The following is a 19,939-nucleotide window of genomic DNA, read 5'->3' on the forward strand; positions in this document are numbered from 1 at the left end:
ACATCCACCATGTTGTCAAAATGTTTCTAAAGTTGTACTGTTTTACCTCCCTCCTGACCTCTTCCATACATAAGCCCCTTTTTCCATTAGTACTTACCTCGGATTGACTAACCACTGATCGCCTCAGATTGACTGGTTTTACATTAAAATCCAGTACAACCTAACCTGCGTGGTTATTATAATAGCAGCGCGTCCAAGAGCCAAGTGACATAATTAATATGCAACACAAACGCTACAAAAAAAGGTGGACATCGAGGCAAGAATATACCTGCTGCTCAGTGTGTGGCTTTTCTTTAGATTCAGGGACCACAGCGTTGTTTTTTTGTAGTCATGTTGCCAGGTTTCAAAAATGGCGTTTTTAATTTTTGCAAATAAGACACACTCATGACTCACTGAGTGACGCTACTTACCAGCCAATCGGTGGCATGCAGTCTGACGACATCACATTTTAGTACCCGCTTGAATTGCTTGGAACCCCAAAACGAGCAGGTACTATGACCTCATGGAAAACCCTGAAAACTATGGAAATCTGCGCCGAGTTGACCTGGAAAAGGGGCTATTCTGTAAACATTCCAAACCAAAAATGTTCAAGTTTGGATTCATCCCTCAATAAGAAATGTTTCCATTTTTAAGCTGTCTCATTTCAGAGACATGTGCTATTATAATATATGGATATATGTTAATAAATGTTGCTATTAAGTGCCAATCATAAATTGAAATCTGTAGGAGAACAAGAAAAAACAATCAAATCTTTTTTTTTTTCTTTTTTTTTTTTCCTGTCCCGTTTGGCTCTTTTGCCATCAGAATTATTGTCTAAAGGCGAAGAAAGATGCCCAACGGATTTTCTTTACCAAATTGACCATCCCAGCTTTGCCGTAATGGTCCATTTGATTCACCTTTTATTCTTTATTTTATTTTCACTTGCTGAATACGGGACAGACTTGACTGGGGGAAAGAAAAGGGAGAAAGAAAGAGGGAAAGAAAAACAGTTGAGAAGAGGGACGGGGGAGAAGGGCAAAAAACAGAATAAGCAAAAAAAAAAAGAAAAAAGAAAAAAAAATACATGTATCGATCACCTGTATCACCTGTTGAGAAAGAAAAAAGAAAACAAGCAGAAGAAAACGAGAGTAATACAATAAACAACATCACAATGATATATGGGAATATGACAGTAAATACTAAATATTAAACGTTATTGTGCAGCACGTAAGATCGACAGCACAATGTGCATTGAGGTAGGAGCCAAAAAGGGTGTAGTTTGTGTGTGTGATCACCCGTGTGTACACCTGTGAGCATGGACGCGCTTGTTTTCTTAAAAGGTTCCCTCATGTAATGATCTGCTAGAGGGTGTGGGGGGCCACTGCCCCGTCCTCCAGGGCATGAAGCAGGTATGGAGGAGATCAAAACCCCAGACATCCAGAGGCCCCCAGAACACAAGAGACCAAGGAAGACCAACAGAGGGGCAGCCGTGCCACTGTCCCAGAAAGAGCTGAGGAGAGTCCCAGATGAGGGGTCACCCAGCAGCCACGGAGCAGAAGCCAGGGGGGGTTGCAGCGACGTGCCCGTGAGCTCCGCCGGCAGCCAGCTGTGCCTGAGTGACCGAGCCCCAGGCCGAGAGGCCGGGGGCACCCCACCTCCGAAGTGGCCCAAGCGAGCCCCAGGCTCCAGGCCCCGATAAGCAGCCGCCAAGGAGTGAGCCGGTGTGCACCCGGACGCCCACCCCCGGACACAAAGAACCACCAACGCACCGATGTCTGAGGGAGTCCGCCCCCGGCAGGGGAAGTGGTGGGGGGAGATAGGCCTCCAAACCTTGGAGGGCCTGAGCTGTCCTCAGAGAGGTGGCGTCTGATACCCAACCTGACATATGGACACAGACATACAGGCACACACAGATACAAACATCCATTCCCACCCTCATGCTCTCATATGCACTTACTCCACACTTAACCAACGTGGAGACAGACATAAAGAGACGCTGTACACACAATCACACTCCCCAAGCGTACTCTACAAACCGGGTCTAGGTACCCTTGCCCCTGGGGGGGGGGAACTGCACCCAGACCCAGGTTGTGTTACCCTTTTTCCCTGCGGTGGGGAGAAGCAGACCGCCCCGACTCCGCAGCAGCAGGGAGGCCCCACATTCCGGACCCCAGTCGGACGGCCAACTCCTCCTCCTAGCCCCCCTGCTCCAGCAGACCGAAGAGAACGAGGGTGAGAGAAGACTCCTAACCTCCCTCCACCCGCTCATTGTAGTGTTGATGTATGTGTGTTCTAAGGTGCATTTAAAACCCAGGAGGGCATGGAGCTACCTGCCAGAGAGCAGCAGGTAAGCGCATAGTCCCTCCTGCTAGCCCTCAATGTCTACGTGTATTTAAAATTGAGAGGTGGGCAACGACGCCAGGGGTGAGGTGTACACCCTGATGGTAATTGAGATTCCGTGTAGCGTGCCCACCCCCAAGATCCTATATGTATGTGTAATGAGAGTGTGAGTAATGTGAATGTCTAAGTTGCGGGATAAAATTGAGGCAGAGGCAGCCAGAAGGGGACAGAGGGGGGGGTTACCCCCTCTGCACCCTGGTGACACACCCCCACTCCAAGGCCCTGCATGTGTGGGTGGTTGTGGTGGAGCGGGAAGAGGGAGGCAGCTGGAGATGGGGAGGGAAGGAAGGGAGGGGCAAGTGACCCCTCCCTGGGGCCAGCTCCCCCGCTGACCCCAGTAGGCACCCCCATACTCCGCGACCCGCCAGGGAAGGGGGGCCCAGGCCCATCCGAACCGGGGCCCAGCGCAGCGGCGCCGCCCGGCCCCACAGAGCCCGGGGCAGTCCACCCAACCCCACCACAGAGAAAACTGCACCCACCCCATCATCCACTCATCTTCCAGACTACATAAGACAATAGACGCCCAGGCTGAGATCTTCCTCCACCTCTCCTGTATCTCCCCCTCTTGCAGAGAGAGTTCCTGAGAGAGGAAAGCTCCTGCAAGATGTGACAACCCCCCCCCCCCACCAGTTGAAGAGCCCCCCAGGTGGCTCGGCGCACCGGCGGCACCCCGCGCCAGTGGCGGGCCCCCATATACCCACCGGCCCACAACCCCGGCAACACACCAACCAGGACCCAGGCCCCCGAGGCCCGGCCAGGGCCCCAGGCCAGAGCCGGAGCGCCCCCAGAACCTCACGCCCGTCCCGGACCCACCCAGGGCCAGCCAGGCTACCAGGTCAGTAACCCCCGTCCGTCAGCACAGACCCTCCCCTAGCCCCGCTGCACGTAGCTACGAGGAAACCGTCACCCAAGAGCCAACAGAGCCCCTAATTGGCCATGACCGCTACCCCGGGTTGAGCCCCCCAAGGAAGATGAAAAACAATCAAATCTAACACCATGCTTTGGAACAAAGTCACCAAACTTTTATAGTGTTTGTTGTTGTCTTTAGTTTTGTTTTAAAGGTTTTTCTGGTATGGTTTTTCTACACACATTATAAGAGCTTTACCTTACATAAAAACACCATAAGGGTAAGTGCTGCTGTGAACAGTGTTGAGTAAAACGTTACAAAGTAACATTACAAAGTAACATTACAAAGTAACATGTTATGGTAATTACATTTTATTTTTCAGTATTGCTGTGATTTAACACGTCGCTGTACTAAATTCAGTAGTTGCATTACAGTCACAGTTATTTCATTAGTCGCGTTATAAAGGTTCTTCAGTTTTCTGCATGTCGGGTGGATAGAAAGATAAAAACAAACAAAGATGATCTTTTTTCTTCCTCTGCTGCCATTATCTGATTTTATTTTATTTGGCTGAAGAAGGAAAATGGCGGAGTGATCTTCAGCCTTTGACAAGTGGAGATATGGACATTACTTTTAATTTTATTGGACTAAAGGAGGAGAGAGTGATAGGAAATTGGAAAGTGCATCCAAGGCAGAAACCAGATTATACTGCCAACAGAACTTTGGCTCTTTGCAAGTCTTTGGACAGACAGCATGCTAACACAAAGCTAGCAAAGACCCCAGAGTACTGTTAAAGCTGAATGGATTGATCTTCATCATGTAACAGAAGCAGTGATGAGCAGTCAGGGTTGTAACTGCCATTTCTACCTGTTCACGTTTTTAAAAGTAGAATCACAGGGGCAAATCACTTTAAAGGATTTGTGTTGGTGTATGGGTCTTTAGCGTATAGATTTATTTTGTTATTGGTAATTATTTGACAGCGCATTTCAGTTCATTAATAATTCGAATAATGAGAATGTAATGTAACAAGTGGTAGCTGTACCAAATTACTTTCTCCAGCTAGAAATTAAGTACCATACACCATTACTTTTAAAACATTTAAAAGTATATATGATAAATTACATTTCTTGTAATGACCCAAACACTGGTTGTCAAATAGTGCTTAGTACTGTATGGCCTCAATTCTAGAGGCCTAGAATGGGTAAAGAGAGAGGTTAGGACACAATAAAAGAAACACAAGTACAACTTACCTGAAAGGAGGGTAGAAAAGAGAGAGGCAGGACTACAGGAAGAAAATAGTGAAGCTATTGGCCAAGACGAAGGGAAGGGGGGAGGAGATGAGGGAAAGTGTGGGAATCAGTTATATTACTAATTCTGGTCACAACACCGACCAGAGCTGCAGCTCTCTGCAGGTGTGTGAAGATGGAGACCCAGGACGAAGAAGAGCTCTGCTTTCCTCAACTCTTCAACACCTCCTGCAAGAAGCCTAAAACATCTCTGTCTCAAGTTTCTCTCCCTTACGTTGTGGTGTTTTCAGTCTCTCTGCTAACTGTGGCTCTCAACATTCTCGTCATTGTCTCAGTCTCCCACTTCAGGCAGAGATTTACTTTTTTTAAACTTCTGCTGTGGCTACTACTACTACAACTTACTACTAATTACGACTAAATTTAAGCCAATTTATATCTTATGGGTAGACTATTATCGGACAATAATGTGCAAATCTATAGATTCTATCTTCTACCCTTTCAAATGTCTACACTTTCGGATAGGACAGCTGTAATAATTTTGTTTGTTTAGATTGTTTTAGTATAGAAATAATGACTTGTTGATATTTCTCTCTCTTCTTTCAGGCAGCTCCACACACCCACTAACATCCTCCTCCTCTCTCTGGCTGTCTCAGACTTTCTCATTGGCCTGTTGATAATGCCGGCAAAAATCCTACGAGACACATCTTGTTGGTTTCTTGGTCAGCTTACATGTTTAGTGTTTAGTTATGTAACCGCCATCATTAGCTCTGCCTCAGTGGGCATTATGGTGCTGATATCAGTCGACCGCTATGTGGCTATTTGTGACCCTCTGCATTACCCCACCAGAATCACAGAGAGAAGAGTGAAACTCTGCGTCTGTCTGTGTTGGCTCTGCTCTGTTATTTACAACATACTATTTATAAAGAACGACCTGCTTCAAGGAGAACGACATACTTCCTGTTATGGAGAATGTGTAATTGTCATAGACTACATTGTAGGAACCACTGATATTGTTTTAACTTTTGTTATTCCACTTACTGTCATCGTTGTTCTGTATATGAGAGTGTTTGTGGTGGCTGTGTCTCAGGCCCGTGCCATGCGCTCTCATGTTACAGCTGTCACACTGCAGCTCTCAGTGACTCTAACAGCAACTAAATCAGAGATAAAAGCAGCCAGGACTCTGGGTGTTCTTGTTCTTGTGTTTCTATTAGGTTTCTGCCCATATTACATTGTTTCTCTTGTAGGAGAAGAATTCATCAGTAGTTCATATGCTTCTTTTGTGGTCTATGTGTATTATTTTAACTCCTGTCTAAATCCTTTGATTTTCTACCCCTGGTTTAGAAAAGCTGTGAAATTCGTTGTCACTCTACAGATACTGCAGCCTGGCTCCTGTGAGGTCAGCATACTGTAGAAGAAAGAGATCTTTCCAAAAAGATGTTTATGATTAAAACTGAACAACCAGCTGTTAAAACCCTTTCTGTCTCTTTAAGAGAACAAGGAGAATAAGGTGTATGGTTCACCTTCTAGGCATATTCTAAAAATTGGAAATTATTACATATCCAGGATATTAATCTTTAAACAGATCAATGACAGTTTCTGTAATCATTTTTGAAGTAATTCTGTATTTTTGTCTGATTCTGCAATTAAGAGAGGGAAAAAGAGGGAAGGTGCTGTATTCTCCTGTTGAGGCCACTATTATTGATGCCATAGAAATAAAAGGGAAGTGTTTTTTTTTTCGTTTGTTTGTTTTTTATTCAAATATAATCATTAATTGGTCACAATATTCAGAAACTGTTTCATGGTTTATGTCTTTTTTTCATTTTGTAAAAGGTCATTGTTCAAAGGTGTTCTTCACCTTTGAACAGACAATGATATCATTTAAGATAAGAGATAAGATAAAACTTTATTAATCCCTCGGGTGGGTTCCTCTGGGAAATTCGGTTTCCAAAAAAGCACAGCACCGACAGGAGTTACAGAGTTACAGAATATTATATATATATATATATATATATATATATATATATATATTTATATATATATATACACATGTATAAATACAGAGACATATATAAATAAAATATACAAAGAGTATAAATAGAATAAATAGGAATAAAAATAAAAATACAAGTGAATTGCACATTTCAAGTATGGAAGTCTATTGCACCGTAGACTATTAACAAAAGTATTGCACAAAAGGTAATTGCACAGTGAAGTGAAGAAGCACTACAGCTTAGTTGTCCCCCCCTCCTTTGTCCTCCTGTTTCCCCTCCCTCTCCCCTCCAGAGAGGAGTTAAACAGTCTGATGGCGTGTGGGACAAAGGACTTTTTAAGTCTGCTGGTTCTTGTCTTTGGGAGAAGCAACCTGTCACTGAACAGACTCTTCTGGTTGTTTATGGCCGTGTGCAGAGGATGCCCAGCATTGTTCATAATTTCCAGCAGTTTCTTTAGTGTCCTTTTCTCTGCCACTGTCACCAGAGTGTCCAGCTTCATGCCGACCACAGAGACAGCCTTCCTGATCAGTTTCTCCAGCCTGGATGAGTCCTCCTTTGCTGTGCTGCTCCCCCAGCACACCACAACATAGAAAAGTACTCCAGCAACCACCGACTGGTAAAACATCCTCAGGAGCTTCCTGCAGATGTTAAAAGACCTCAGCCTCCTGAGGAAGTACAGTCGGCTTTGGGCTTTTTTGTACAGGTGCTCTGTGTTGCATGACCAGTCCAGTTTGCTTTACCTTACATAAAAACACCATAAGGGTAAGTGCTGCTGTGAACAGTGTTGAGTAAAACGTTACAAAGTAACATTACAAAGTAACATGTTATGGTAATTACATTTTATTTTTCAGTATTGCTGTGATTTAACACGTCGCTGTACTAAATTCAGTAGTTACATTACAGTCACAGTTATTTCATTAGTCGCGTTATAAAGGTTCTTCAGTTATCTGCATTTCGGTTGGATAGAAAGATAGAAACAAACAAAGATGATCTTTTTTCTTCCTCTGCTGCCATTATCTGATTTTATTTTATGTGGCTGAAGAAGGAAAATGGCGGAGTGATCTTCAGCCTTTGACAAGTGGAGATATGGACATTACTTTTAATTTTATTGGACTAAAGGAGGAGAGAGTGATAGGAAATTGGAAAGTGCATCCAAGGCTGAAACCAGATTATACTGCCAACAGAACTTTGGCTCTTTGCAGGTTTTTGGACAGACAGCATGCTAACACAAAGCTAGCAAAGACCCCAGAGTACTGTTAAAGCTGAATGGATTGATCTTCATCATGTAACAGAAGCAGTGATGAGCAGTCAGGGTTGTAACTGCCATTTCTACCTGTTCACGTTTTTAAAAGTAGAATCACAGGGGCAAATCACTTTAAAGGATTTGTGTTGGTGTATGGGTGTTTAGCGTATAGATTTATTTTGTTATTGGTAATTATGTGACGGCGTATTTCAGTTCATTAATAATTCGAATAATGAGAATGTAATGTAACAAGTGGTAGCTGTACCAAATTACTTTCTCCAGGTAGTAATTAAGTACCATACACCATTACTTTTAAAACATTTAAAAGTATATGGGATAAATTACATTTCTTGTAATGACCCAAACACTGGTTGTCAAATAGTGCTTAGTACTGTATGGCCTCAATTCTAGAGGCCTAGAATGGGTAAAGAGAGACGTTAGGACACAATAAAAGAAACACAAGTACAACTTACCTGAAAGGAGGGTAGAAAAGAGAGAGGCAGGACTACAGGAAGAAAATAGTGAAGCTATTGGCCAAGACGAAGGGAAGGGGGGAGGAGATGAGAGAAAGTGTGGGCATCAGTTATATTACTAATTCTGGTCACAACACCGACCAGAGCTGCAGCTCTCTGCAGGTGTGTGAAGATGGAGACCCAGGACGAAGAAGAGCTCTGCTTTCCACAACTCTTTAACACCTCCTGCAAGAAGCCTAAAACATCTCTGTCTCAAGTTTTGCTCCCTTACGTTGTGGTGTTTTCAGTCTCTCTGCTAACTGTGGCTCTCAACCTTCTCGTCATTGTCTCAGTCTCCCACTTCAGGCAGAGATTTACTTTTTTTAAACTTCTGCTGTGGCTACTACTACTACAACTCTACTACTAATTACGACTAAATTTAAGTTAATTTATATCTTATGGGTAGACTATTATCGGACAATAATGTGCAAATCTATATATTCTATCTTCTACCCTTTCAACTGTCTACACTTTCGGATAGGACAGCTGTAATAATTTTGTTTGTTTAGATTGTTTTAGTATAGAAATAATGACTTGTTGATATTTCTCTCTCTTCTTTCAGACAGCTCCACACACCCACTAACATCCTCCTCCTCTCTCTGGCTGTCTCAGACTTTCTCATTGGTCTGTTGATGATGCCGGCAAAAATCCTACGACACACATCTTGTTGGTTTCTTGGTCAGCTTACATGTTCAATGTATATTTATGCATCCTACATCATTAGCTCTGCCTCAGTGGGCATTATGGTGCTGATATCAGTCGACCGCTATGTGGCTATTTGTGACCCTCTGCATTACCCCACCAGAATCACAGAGAGAAGAGTGAAACTCTGCATCTGTCTGTGTTGGCTCTGCTCTGTTATTTACAACATACTATTTATAAAGAACGACCTGCTTCAACGAGAACGACATACTTCCTGTTATGGAGAATGTGTAATTGTCATAGACTACATTGTAGGAACCACTGACATTGTTTTAACTTTTATTGCTCCAGTTACTGTCATCGTATTTCTGTATATGAGAGTGTTTGTGGTGGCTGTGTCTCAGGCCCGTGCCATGCGCTCTCATGTTACAGCTGTCACACTGCAGCTCTCAGTGACTCTAACAGCAAAGAAATCAGAGATAAAAGCAGCCAGGACTCTGGGTGTTCTTGTTCTTGTGTTTCTATTAGGTTTCTGCCCATATTACATTGTTTCACTTTTAGGAAACGAGTTGTTCAACAGCTCATCTGCATCCATTGCGATTTATCTGTATTATTTTAACTCCTGTCTAAACCCTTTGATTTACGCTATGTTCTACCCCTGGTTTAGAAAAGCTGTGAAATTAGTTGTCACTCTACAGATACTGCAGCCTGGCTCCTGTGAGGTCAGCATACTGTAGAAGAAAGAGATCTTTCCAAAAAGATGTTTATGATAAAAACTGAACAACCAGCTGTTAAAACCATTTCTGTCTCTTTAAGAGAACAAGGAGAATAAGGTGTATTGTTCACCTTATTACGCATATTCTAAAAATTGGAAATTATTACATATCCAGGATATTTATGTTTATCCAGATCAATGACAGTTTCTGTAATCATTTTTGAAGTAATTCTGTATTTTTGTCTGATTCTGCAATTAAGAGAGGGAAACAGAGGGAAGGTGCTGTATTCTCCTGTTGAGGCCACTATTATTGATGCCAAAGAAATAAAAGGGAAGTGGTTTTCTTTTGTTTGTTTGTTTTTTATTCTAATATAATCATTAATTGGTCACAATATTCAGAAACTGTTTCATGGTTCATGTCTTTTTTCATTTTGTAAAAGATCAGACAATGATATCATTTTGTAAATGATATCATTGTCTGTTCAAATGTGTTCTTCACATACTGCCTGAAATATCGTCAGAAACAGAATACAACTGTGGCAGCAGGAATTAGCTGCTAGCTAATTGTGTTTTCTTTCATATTTCTTACAAAAAAAGAAACGAGTAATGGATAATTCTATCTTTTTTATGTTAAAACAACAGAAAATAACTGTAAACACTATAGCTTTCATAGTTTTGCCTTTTTTTGTCTATCGCAACAATGTAATGGTTCAAATGTTGTGGAGGGTATGAAAGCACCAGCACCACTTTTTGCAACGTAGTACAAAACCATGACACCATGGCACATCCACCATGTTGTCAAAATGTTTCTAAAGTTGTACTGTTGTACCTCCCTCCTGACCTCTTCCATACATAAGCCCCTTTTTCCATTAGTACTTACCTCGGATTGACTAACCACTGATCGCCTCAGATTGACTGGTTTTACATTAAAATCCAGTACAACCTAACCTGCGTGGTTATTATAATAGTAGCATGTCCGAGCGCCCTGTGACGTAATTAATATGCAACACAAATGCTACAAAAAAGGTGGACATCGAGGCAAGAATATACCTGCTGCTCAGTGTGTGGCTTTTCTTTAGATTCAGGGACCACAGCGTTGTTTTTTTGTAGTCATGTTGCCAGGTTTCACCCGACCCAGGTAAGTTACAGTAGCCCGAGCAAAATCACATTTCGCAAGATTTACTGTGAGGTTTGCCTCCATCAGACGGTCAAACAGAGCCCTAATTCTCTGTACATGAGAAGCCCAAGAGTCACTGTAGACGACCAAGTCATCTATATATACAGCGCAACCCGCCAAGCCAGCCACAACACGATTCATAAGACGCTGAGATGTGTCGCTGGTGCATTCCTCAACCCAAATGGCATTACTTTATAAGAATACTGCCCTGATGGAATAACAAATGTTGCCACTTCCTGCGCTCTCTTTGACAGGGGAACCTGCCAATAGCCTTTCAGCAGATCAAACTTGCTGACATACTTGGCTGCACCAACTTGGTCCACACAGTCCTCTATATGAGGCAATGGAAAGTAGTCAGGTTTGGTAACCCGGTTAACTTTTCGAAAGTCAGTACAGAACCTTGGTGTGTTACTACTCTTAGGTACTAACAAACACGGAGACGCCCAACTAGATGAAGAAGGCCCAGCGATGTCATGCTTAACCATGTACACTACCTCAGCATCCAGATGCTCACGCTTAGGAGAAACTCTATAGAAATGCTGCCGAATAGGCTGCACCTCCCCTACATCAATATCATGCTCCACCCAGTCTGTACGAGAAGGCACATCACCACATAAACCTGAATACTTCATAAGAAGACCTTCAAGTTCAGCTGCCTGGGTGTTAGGTAAATGCCCCAGAAGACACCCCCTAAGTTCTCAAGGGTTTCCGAATTCTTCAGGCGCCCAGACAACAACCCCTCATCCGGTTCGACATCTGCATCGGAACCTTCCCTTGTGATGACACTTACTTCATTAACTGCCAAAGCAGGATTGCCAACGTGCCTCTTGCCAGCTCACCTGCAACATATAACCTGTGTCTAAAGCCATTCACATAATCAATCATATTCATGGGTGGGTCTGCTTCCATCCACCCATCCTTAAACAGAGACAGTGGGCCCCTCACAGTATGGCCAAACACTAAGTCATTTGGGCTAAACCCAGTACTTTCCTGCACCACCTCCCGTGCAGCTAAAAGCAACCATGGAAGCCCCTCTTCCCAGTCACCCCCCAGCTCAACACAATATGCTCGCAGAAGGAACTTGAGCGTCTGGTGAAAATGTTCAAAATGTTCCCTGACTCTGTGCATGATAGGCCGATGACTGATTATGTTTGACCCCCAACATTTTCAACACATCAAACGGGAAGAGAAATTAGATCCCTGGTCAACCCTAGGGATGCCAAACAGAAATAAACTGCGTCAAGGCCTTCATCACCGGCTTAGCTGTAATTGTCCACAAGGGGTATGCTGCTGGATATTGGGTGCTTTGGCACATAACCGATATAACATACTGACTACCAGACTTGGCATGTGGCAATGGCCCAACACAATCAATAAGCAGGTACTTGAAAGGCTGGCTAATAGCAGGAATCGGCTGCAATGGAGCAGGTTTAACAACCTGATTTGGCTTACCAGCCAACTGACAAATTTTGCAGTTTCTGATGTGTAATGATACATCCTTCTTCAAATGTGGCCAAAATAAATTACGCAAAACTCTATCATATGTCTTACGCACACCCAAGTGCCCTGACCTATCATGAGCTAGGTTCAACACCTGACCACGATACTTTGATGGAATTACTACCTGGAACACTGGATCCCCCACAAAGTCCTCCCCATGGGGCACCCACTTACTCACCAGAACACCATCCTGCAAAAAATAGCCACCAGCCCCACTTTTCACCTCCGGAGCTGACAACACAGACTCCAACTGCCGTTCCAAGTTTGGGTCAGCCCTCTGCGCACTCATCAACTCACTGCGGGGGACATCCAGAGGCGAAGCTGGCAAAGTCAGTAAAACAGGTTCATCCTCAACAGCGGATTCTGTACACTCACCTTTACTCATTGCCCGTGTAACAGCACAGGCCGGGTAAGAGAAGTGACGACTGCTGGCACTATCCAACCGATCTAACCTGGAAGGCGAATCCGTAACTACTGGTGCTGATGACACCTTTCCCCACACACGACCTCCGGCCAAATCATTACCTAGAATGATATCCACCCCTTCCACCCGCAATGCAGGCCTAACCCCCACTAAAACCTCGCCATGTACCAATTCGCACTCAATATTCAACCTATTCACCGGAACCGGAACCACCATCATCCCCATTCCTCGCATAAGCATCTTATCCCTAGTAGCCGTCTCATCTGAAAATGGGAGAATGGACCCCACAGCATAAGAGTTGACAGCGCCAGTGTCTCTCAAGATCCTAACTGAGACTTTCGTGTCCACCCCAGGCAGGGTAACAAACCCACCCCGGACAAAAGACATCAAAGACTTCCTAGGCCCGTCTAACATGTCACATTCCATGTACTCACCATACCTCCTGTCCAAACCCAAAGGAACAGGAATGCTTGCAGCTAGTGCAATAGGATTCACCTGTTTACCCCACCCCCCCAGAGCGGTTTCTCGCCAGGAGTACGGGACAATTCACCTTCCAATGACCAGACTCCTGACAATAATTACACACATCCCTGCCTGAGCTTGAACCTGTCCTGGACACCTGAACTGGAACCCTAACAGAAACATCAAGTGACTTAGCACCACTTTGATGTTCCACAGGCTTCCCAAAATACTCATACTGGTTCTTATGAGCAAGAACATATTCATCAGCCAAACAGGCAGCCTCCAAAACAGATTTAACCCTGCATACCGTCAAATATGTGGCCACCTGCCAAGGCAGAGTGTTCTTAAACTGTTCCATAATTATTAAATCACACAAGCCCCCAAAATCATTGACCCCAGAAGCCACACACCAGCGGTTAAAATGGTTCGTTATCTCCCTCACAAACTCCAAATGCTACTGAGCAACCTTCTTCTCCCATGTCCTAAACCGTTGACAATAAGCTTCAGGGACCAACTCATACGCCTTCAACACAGCATCCTTAACAGACTTGTACGTCAAACCATCACTGCCCAATGACGCATATGCCTCTTGCGCCCTCCCACACAACACACACTGCAAAAGCAGAATCTGTTCAGAATCTGACCACTTTCCTGCCTCTGCGACATGTTCAAACAAAGAAAAAAACATCAGGGTCTTCCTCATTAAACTTAGGTAAGAGACGCAAATTTCTCACCATATCAGGAGATGACAAAGATGAACGTCCTTCATCCAACAAGACGTCCCCCGAAAGCTTACCCTCTTTAACCAAAGTTAGATGAGTATTCTTCAAATCTGTCTTTGCCTGCTCAGTCTCCCGTCGCAACCTTTCAATCTCCACATGCTTGTCAGCCTCCAGTTTGTGTTTTTCCATGTCCATCTTCTATTTCTCCGGCTCCAACTGTTGCTTTTCCTTTTCAAAAGAAATTTGCAATAACATCAGCTCCTTTTGCTGCTGAAAAGTTAGGTTTCCTGGAAAAACTCAACGGCACAGTTACTGGCTGACCAGTTTTCTGTTGCCTAGCCACCAAAACACCCTTTTCAACTAACTGCAACTTAACCGCAGATTTCACAATATCTTTGCGATGTTTATCCCCAAGCCCACTCAAATCAAGATCATACTCATCCGCAACCTTCAACAGCTGGTCCTTAGTACAGCAATCCAGGAAATTCTCACAAGGTGCAGCAACAAACTCCTCTATACCTGCCATGATGCTGCAAGGCTCAAAGAGCGCAGCAAAGGAAAGAGGAGGAAGAAAAAAACAAACAAAACACAATCAGCAGAAAAAAACCAAAAAACAGTGGTTCTCCAGGTCAAATCGTGCCCCTAAAGACAAACATTTCTCGCTAAAGTGGAAATCTCCCCCGTACTAACCTGCCTACCCCAACTTACCTACACCGTAACCCTAGTCTTCATGCAGATTAGCGATGGGCTCTTTAAACACTCAACCCAGTAACCCGGTTAGGCCCCCAGCAAGCTGGGTACTCACCTGACAGCCCTGGAAGTGTCCCTGAGACAAATGCTCTAACCGCACATCACACAAAAAAAAACAAAAAACAAAAACAAAACAACAAGTCCAAAACGAACACGCCGCTGCACCTACAAAGGGAGACTCCACAAAACACTTACCACCCCAGAGAACCCTACAATCACTGCTAAGAGGTCACACCTGCTTGATGCCACACTAACCTGAGGCACCACACAAATCAATCAACAAACCCACCATACTGGGACCCTAATCCAAATCGGCAACCAACAAATCAAATGCAAATGGACGAGCCCCCACTTGTCACAAACCACGCCGTACAGTCATGACAAAGAAAACCCCAGACATGGCTAGGAATGTATTCCAAGCTGCTTTATTCTTTTAAAACAAATAAAACAGAAAAGAAACCCTACTCTCAAAAACAAACAGTGGTGTGTGTAATCAGTACCATCAGTAGTGTGTGAAGGAATGGATGAGTGGAAGATGATGCATGTAATAGTGTCAAAAGCAAAAACCAAGCCTAACGCAGCTAGAATCCAACCTGGTGTCTCAGGACCAACCCAAACTATGCCCTAAAGGCTTTTTATATAGATTCCTGGCACGCTGGCCCAGGTGTTGCCAGTGTCACTGATTGTAAACGGGAACTCCGCCTCTCCAATGCCTGCAAACAAGACACACATGAGCCAAAAGGAAGGCAGGGTGCAGTGGGTCGTCACACAGCAAAAACCAGTCTTCAGTTCTGTGTTACTGATGACTCCCGTGTGGAGTGTGTCATGAGAGCAGTGAGACCCAGCGGATTTGAACACAGGGATGAACACATTTCTAGGCCTGGCTATATTATCTTTCCTTCAACTTCTCCTCACCAAAGATAAGATTAAACTCAGAGTTTCTAAGATGAGTAAAGTTTAATTGAGTTCAATATTTTTTGTGATTTTCATTATTTGGTTTTGGTTTAGCTTTACTAAATTCCTTTAATAAAATTTCCTGCAATAAAAACCTACATTGTGGACTTTTCCACTTTTGTAAAAACAATAACGGTAAAAGTCTGGTGTTATTCTTATTGTTATTTACATCTTTTTATTGGTTTAAAAGATTCAAAAGCGGGGGAGAGTACAAGTTTAAGAGCAGTAAACTTTAAGAAAAACACAATAGAATAGATTAAGATAAAAAAGAATAACATACAAGAATAAAATACTATATACCATCGAATAAGGTACCAACAAAATAAAATAAAATACCCTGTTATAGCAAGGTATTACCTATAGTAGGTATATGTCTTGATGCATTCTCAATTATCCAAGAAAGTAAATTTCCAAAAGTTGATTCTGTTCATCTTGACGTAGCGTTTTGTGGGAGAAATGTTTCGTCACTCATCCAAGTGACTTCTTCAGTCTCAGCTGCCTGCAGGTTTTCCCAATCTTATAAACGGTACAATTGCATAATAACTGAAACCAGCCCACTGAGGAACAATGGGCTGGGAGGTCAGTTCCTTAATCTTAATTATGCAAATTCTCATGACCGTTGATCAACAATCACTGATCAAAACCCACTGATCAATGGCCATGAGTACCATTCACAGAGAGTTGGGAAATGGCTGCAATCAAAAAGTGAAAAAAATTGCACTCGGTATAGCACATAAATATTGCACATAATATTGCATATAAGGGAGACTGAGCGAAGGCTATTGACAGGGGATTTCTAAGAATCACCCCACAATTCTTCAGCTAAGACACCTGAGTTAGAAAACACAAACACTGCAGTTGTCTTTACTCGTGAGGACGGTCACAGAGCGCTCGTACTTGCAGGAGACACTCACGGACTCGCGCTCTGTCACTGTCTGCGTTCTTTATTTATACAAGCTTGTGTGTGTACAAAGTGTGGGATTATGATATTATTTTATGCCATGTTAGACCCCTAATTAAAGATTGTGAATCATTGTGTAGTTTCAGTTTGCAATATGCTCCTGAACTAGAAGAAGGTGATAATTATTACATTTGGTAAACTGATTTGCATTACATTAGACTGTTGATTTATTGTGAATGAATGATATTGTTTTATGATGCATTATACTGCTGAGTTATAAGAAATACTGTTCACAGAAAGTCATCGTCTCATTTGTCTGATTAGAAGAGAACAGAGCATACTGCCCCATTTCATCAGGAGCAGATAAACAGGGAGCCAAGGTCGTAGCTTAGGCGCTGTGTGAGAAAGAATGTTTAGGCTCTGATGATTAGGTGGGGGCCACTAGAGGCTATAAGAGTTTGATCAAGGCTCCACCATTTTGAGATCTGATGCTGTCTGTGTATGGTGTCCATCTCCCACGCGTGTGTTCATTAAATCATCGTTTGACTTGACCCGGCCGGACCAGTGTGGTTATTTTGGTTTTCCTCCTGTATCCATTCCCAATATTTGAATCCGTAACAGTTTTGGGGGCTCGTCCTGTGGTATTGGGATGGAAGTTTTGGAGGCTTGGACGGTCCGAGGTGGTCAGACGGGCAGACATTATCCGGCAATCGAACTGAGTGGACAGGCGCCTTTATAAAAGAGGTAGGCACAGGCCTGTTGATTTTATCCGAAGTGTGCTGAATTGGACGATGAAATTAAATGTCTATTCAGTAAAAGTTGCCGGTGAGTGTCTGTTTTGATTTTGAAGAAAAATCTCATGAGTGTTGAAATTTGAACTAAGGTAAAGGTAATAATATTGGGTTAGAGTCCCAAGGTAAAGGAAAATAATACTGAGTTAGAGTCTCAGGTAGATGGATAGGGAATTGGTCATTTTGTGAGTTAGAGTCTCAATTAGTCTAAAGATTGCATTTCTGTTGGTCATTTTGCGAGTGAGAGTCTCAAATGTCGATAACGTTGCATCTGCATCAGTCATACTCTTGTTTTTGGGTGTTGTCTGTTGTTTAAAAGTATTATAAATTTTGTTAGAACGGTGGTTGGAGTCCACTAAGAGGCGCATAGCCCGGAGGTTACGCTCCCTCCTGGCCGCGGACGCGCGACCTTGACCTGTCGGCGAACAGGGTTAGTTCAGTTGGCTTGACTGTGGGGTACAGGGCATCCTGGAACAAGCTAGGAGTTAGAGTCTCCTTATCTGCGCTTTTTTGGGCACTGTAAATTGACTTAGGGATTTTAGAGATGAGGCCAGATACAGTTAGAGTCTGATACTGGTTAATTGATTACAAAAAAGTTGGACTTTCTTCGGTTGGACCCGTTAACTTAAATTTGTCAAAATTGTGTAGGCGCTAAAACTTTCAGGCCTGAGAGTGAGTGTAAATAAAAGACGTCTGTGTAAAATAAAATAGAAAGTTGAGTGTGAAACGAGGCTGTGTGTGACGACAGCGCGCTGCAGCGCTGCAAGCTATTTTTAGATAGTGTGTGAACATGCAAATGAGGTGGCTGCTGTGAAGCCCACAGAGGACTTCCTGTTTAGCGTGTTATTGAGTTTTATAAGTATAATTTGCAAATAATGATACATGCCTGTAATTAAAACGCTGATTTTGCTGATTATAATATTACAAATAAAGTTTTGAATGACTACGGTGAATGTTTAATGTTTGGCTGAGTTTTGATATGGGAGAGACGGCTTCGCAGCTGTTGGGGGTAAGTGACCGGAAACTTGCATGCCCATAAAAGGCAACTGCCTGACTGTGTGAACTATGCACCAAGAGAGAGAGTAAAATCTAGGTGGATGAATTAAATGGATGTTGTAAGAAAAATAGTAAATGAATGTTTTAGTCTCTTAATACAGGTGGATTTCTCTCAACCAGGAGACCTGAGTACAGCAGCAAAAGGATAGATTAATAAAATTGGGACGACACACATGCCAAGCTCTGGCTCAAAATTTTACAGGTTGACCTCTCACTTTGTCCCCACCCGAAAAAGAAGCTTAAAGGACATCTTCTCCTCCAGTTATCGGTTACCATCACTGGAAATTTTCAGGCAAGTTTTTCACTGAATTGTTTTTGCCACCATGTGTCCCTGAATCTCACAAGCAAGCTCTAATTCCTGGCTGAAGACATGGAATGCTGTTATTTAAGGTGGGAAATCAAAATTTGGGAAACAAAATTAAAAACACACACAATTAGAGAAATGCCTTGTTTGAGAAAAAAGTTAAAATAACCCACCCACAAACGCACATACACGCAATGAAGAAACAGCTTACACTCATGAACACGTGAAGATTTTCCAGCAAGGTTAAAGCAGCAAAACTTAACATACACCTGTTGTTAAATGATAAAGTCTATCCACTACTAACAATTAAACTCTCTGGGTTGCAGGACAACAACTTGACTTCAAAATGACAGACACTGGTAAATCACAAACCAGTGATGAAATAATAAATTTAGTGGTTAAAAGAGTCGAATTGTGACATGTTTTTTTTTTTTTCTGATTGATTAATATAAGAGATTACTGAATGAAATAAAATTCCTTTTTTGAATTATTAAACATGATCTTAAGAATTTTAACGTGTACCTGTGTTGTCCTGTCAACTTGGTGGGTTATGAGTTGATTATATAGTGAGAAAAAACAAAAAAAAGGGGGGGAGAAGGCTGACACAGGGCCTGGCCCCTCTCTGAATAACATAGCCAAAACAACATTATTTTCAAACAACATCATTTTCCTGTTCGTCTGTTTTTGTTTTGTTTTTGTTTTTTCTCTTTATGCTTAATTACAGGCTGCTTTGTCGGCCCGGAAAGCCGAGGCTGACCTGGACTCCTGCTCTCCCCTCTACCATCTTTGCTCTCCCCTCTACCATCTTTGATGTGACCCTGACCAAATGCTACAGCAGCTGGACTCACAACAACAGCCTGAGAATGTCAACAGTGCTGCAGGAAAGAGATCTCATGCAGCGGAGACGGAGAACGTTAAATCCAAGGCCCGTTTCACTGCACGGGGGAGATTTCCAGACAGCTTCAGCTGACAGAGCTGTGACGAGACGCCTATTAAGCCCGGATGAAAAGTGAGGCCGAGCAAAAGAATGCTGACCTTAACAACTCTGCATTAAAACTGTGCAGGACAGTGATGGACCAACACGGAGGATCGGGCAGCAAAAAGGGCGTGCCAGAGACACGAGGAGTAACTGAGGTCAGGAGGCACCTCAGATTGGACAAAAGCAGCAGAAGAACATAAGCTGAAGGCACAGGTGTCGGGGCTCGGTCAGGAGCTGACCTCTGAGAAGAGCCGAACAGCAGAGCTGCAGAAGGCCGTGGAGCAAAGCAAGGAAAACATCAATAAACTTCAATCTGACATGTACGGAAAAGACTCTGAGGTTTCTG

The 19,939-nt window shown here is 43.2% G+C and overlaps 2 protein-coding genes across 10 annotated transcripts; both read left to right on the top strand.

Annotated features, from left to right (window-relative positions):
• Positions 1-4,645: 4,645 nt before the first annotated feature.
• Positions 4,646-5,881, top strand: LOC148098184 (trace amine-associated receptor 13c-like). Of its 5 annotated transcripts, none has more exons than XM_087853240.1 (2): positions 4,646-4,848; positions 5,074-5,881. In XM_087853240.1, the coding sequence occupies exons 1-2, from the start codon at positions 4,646-4,648 to the stop codon at positions 5,879-5,881; spliced, it is 1,011 nt and encodes a 336-aa protein (XP_087709366.1). The 5 variants fall into 5 exon arrangements, with proteins under 5 accessions (XP_087709366.1, XP_087709367.1, XP_087709368.1 ...); XM_087853241.1 differs by having other exon boundaries at positions 4,646-4,818; XM_087853242.1 differs by having other exon boundaries at positions 4,646-4,722.
• Positions 5,882-8,349: 2,468 nt separating this feature from the next.
• LOC102782098 (trace amine-associated receptor 13c-like) lies at positions 8,350-9,595 on the top strand. 5 transcript variants are annotated; one of them, XM_087853141.1, is made up of 2 exons: positions 8,350-8,552; positions 8,779-9,595. In XM_087853141.1, the coding sequence occupies exons 1-2, from the start codon at positions 8,350-8,352 to the stop codon at positions 9,593-9,595; spliced, it is 1,020 nt and encodes a 339-aa protein (XP_087709267.1). The 5 variants fall into 5 exon arrangements, with proteins under 5 accessions (XP_087709267.1, XP_087709268.1, XP_087709269.1 ...); XM_087853142.1 differs by having other exon boundaries at positions 8,350-8,522; XM_087853143.1 differs by having other exon boundaries at positions 8,350-8,426.
• The last annotated feature ends 10,344 nt before the right edge of the window (positions 9,596-19,939 follow it).

The sequence above is a fragment of the Neolamprologus brichardi genome, chromosome 16 (genome assembly GCF_056152115.1).
Source record: "Neolamprologus brichardi isolate AB-2024 chromosome 16, ASM5615211v1, whole genome shotgun sequence".
In the NCBI taxonomy this organism is placed as follows: Eukaryota; Metazoa; Chordata; class Actinopteri; order Cichliformes; family Cichlidae; genus Neolamprologus; species Neolamprologus brichardi.

Coding starts and splice junctions, on each gene's coding strand:
- LOC148098184 (XM_087853240.1), top strand. CDS start 4,646: ATGGAGACCCAGGACGAAGAAGAGCTCTGCTTTCCTCAACTCTTCAAC. Junction 4,849..5,073: donor ACTTTTTTTAAACTTCTGCT/GTGGCTACTACT, acceptor CTCTTCTTTCAG/GCAGCTCCACACACCCACTA.
- LOC102782098 (XM_087853141.1), top strand. CDS start 8,350: ATGGAGACCCAGGACGAAGAAGAGCTCTGCTTTCCACAACTCTTTAAC. Junction 8,553..8,778: donor ACTTTTTTTAAACTTCTGCT/GTGGCTACTACT, acceptor CTCTTCTTTCAG/ACAGCTCCACACACCCACTA.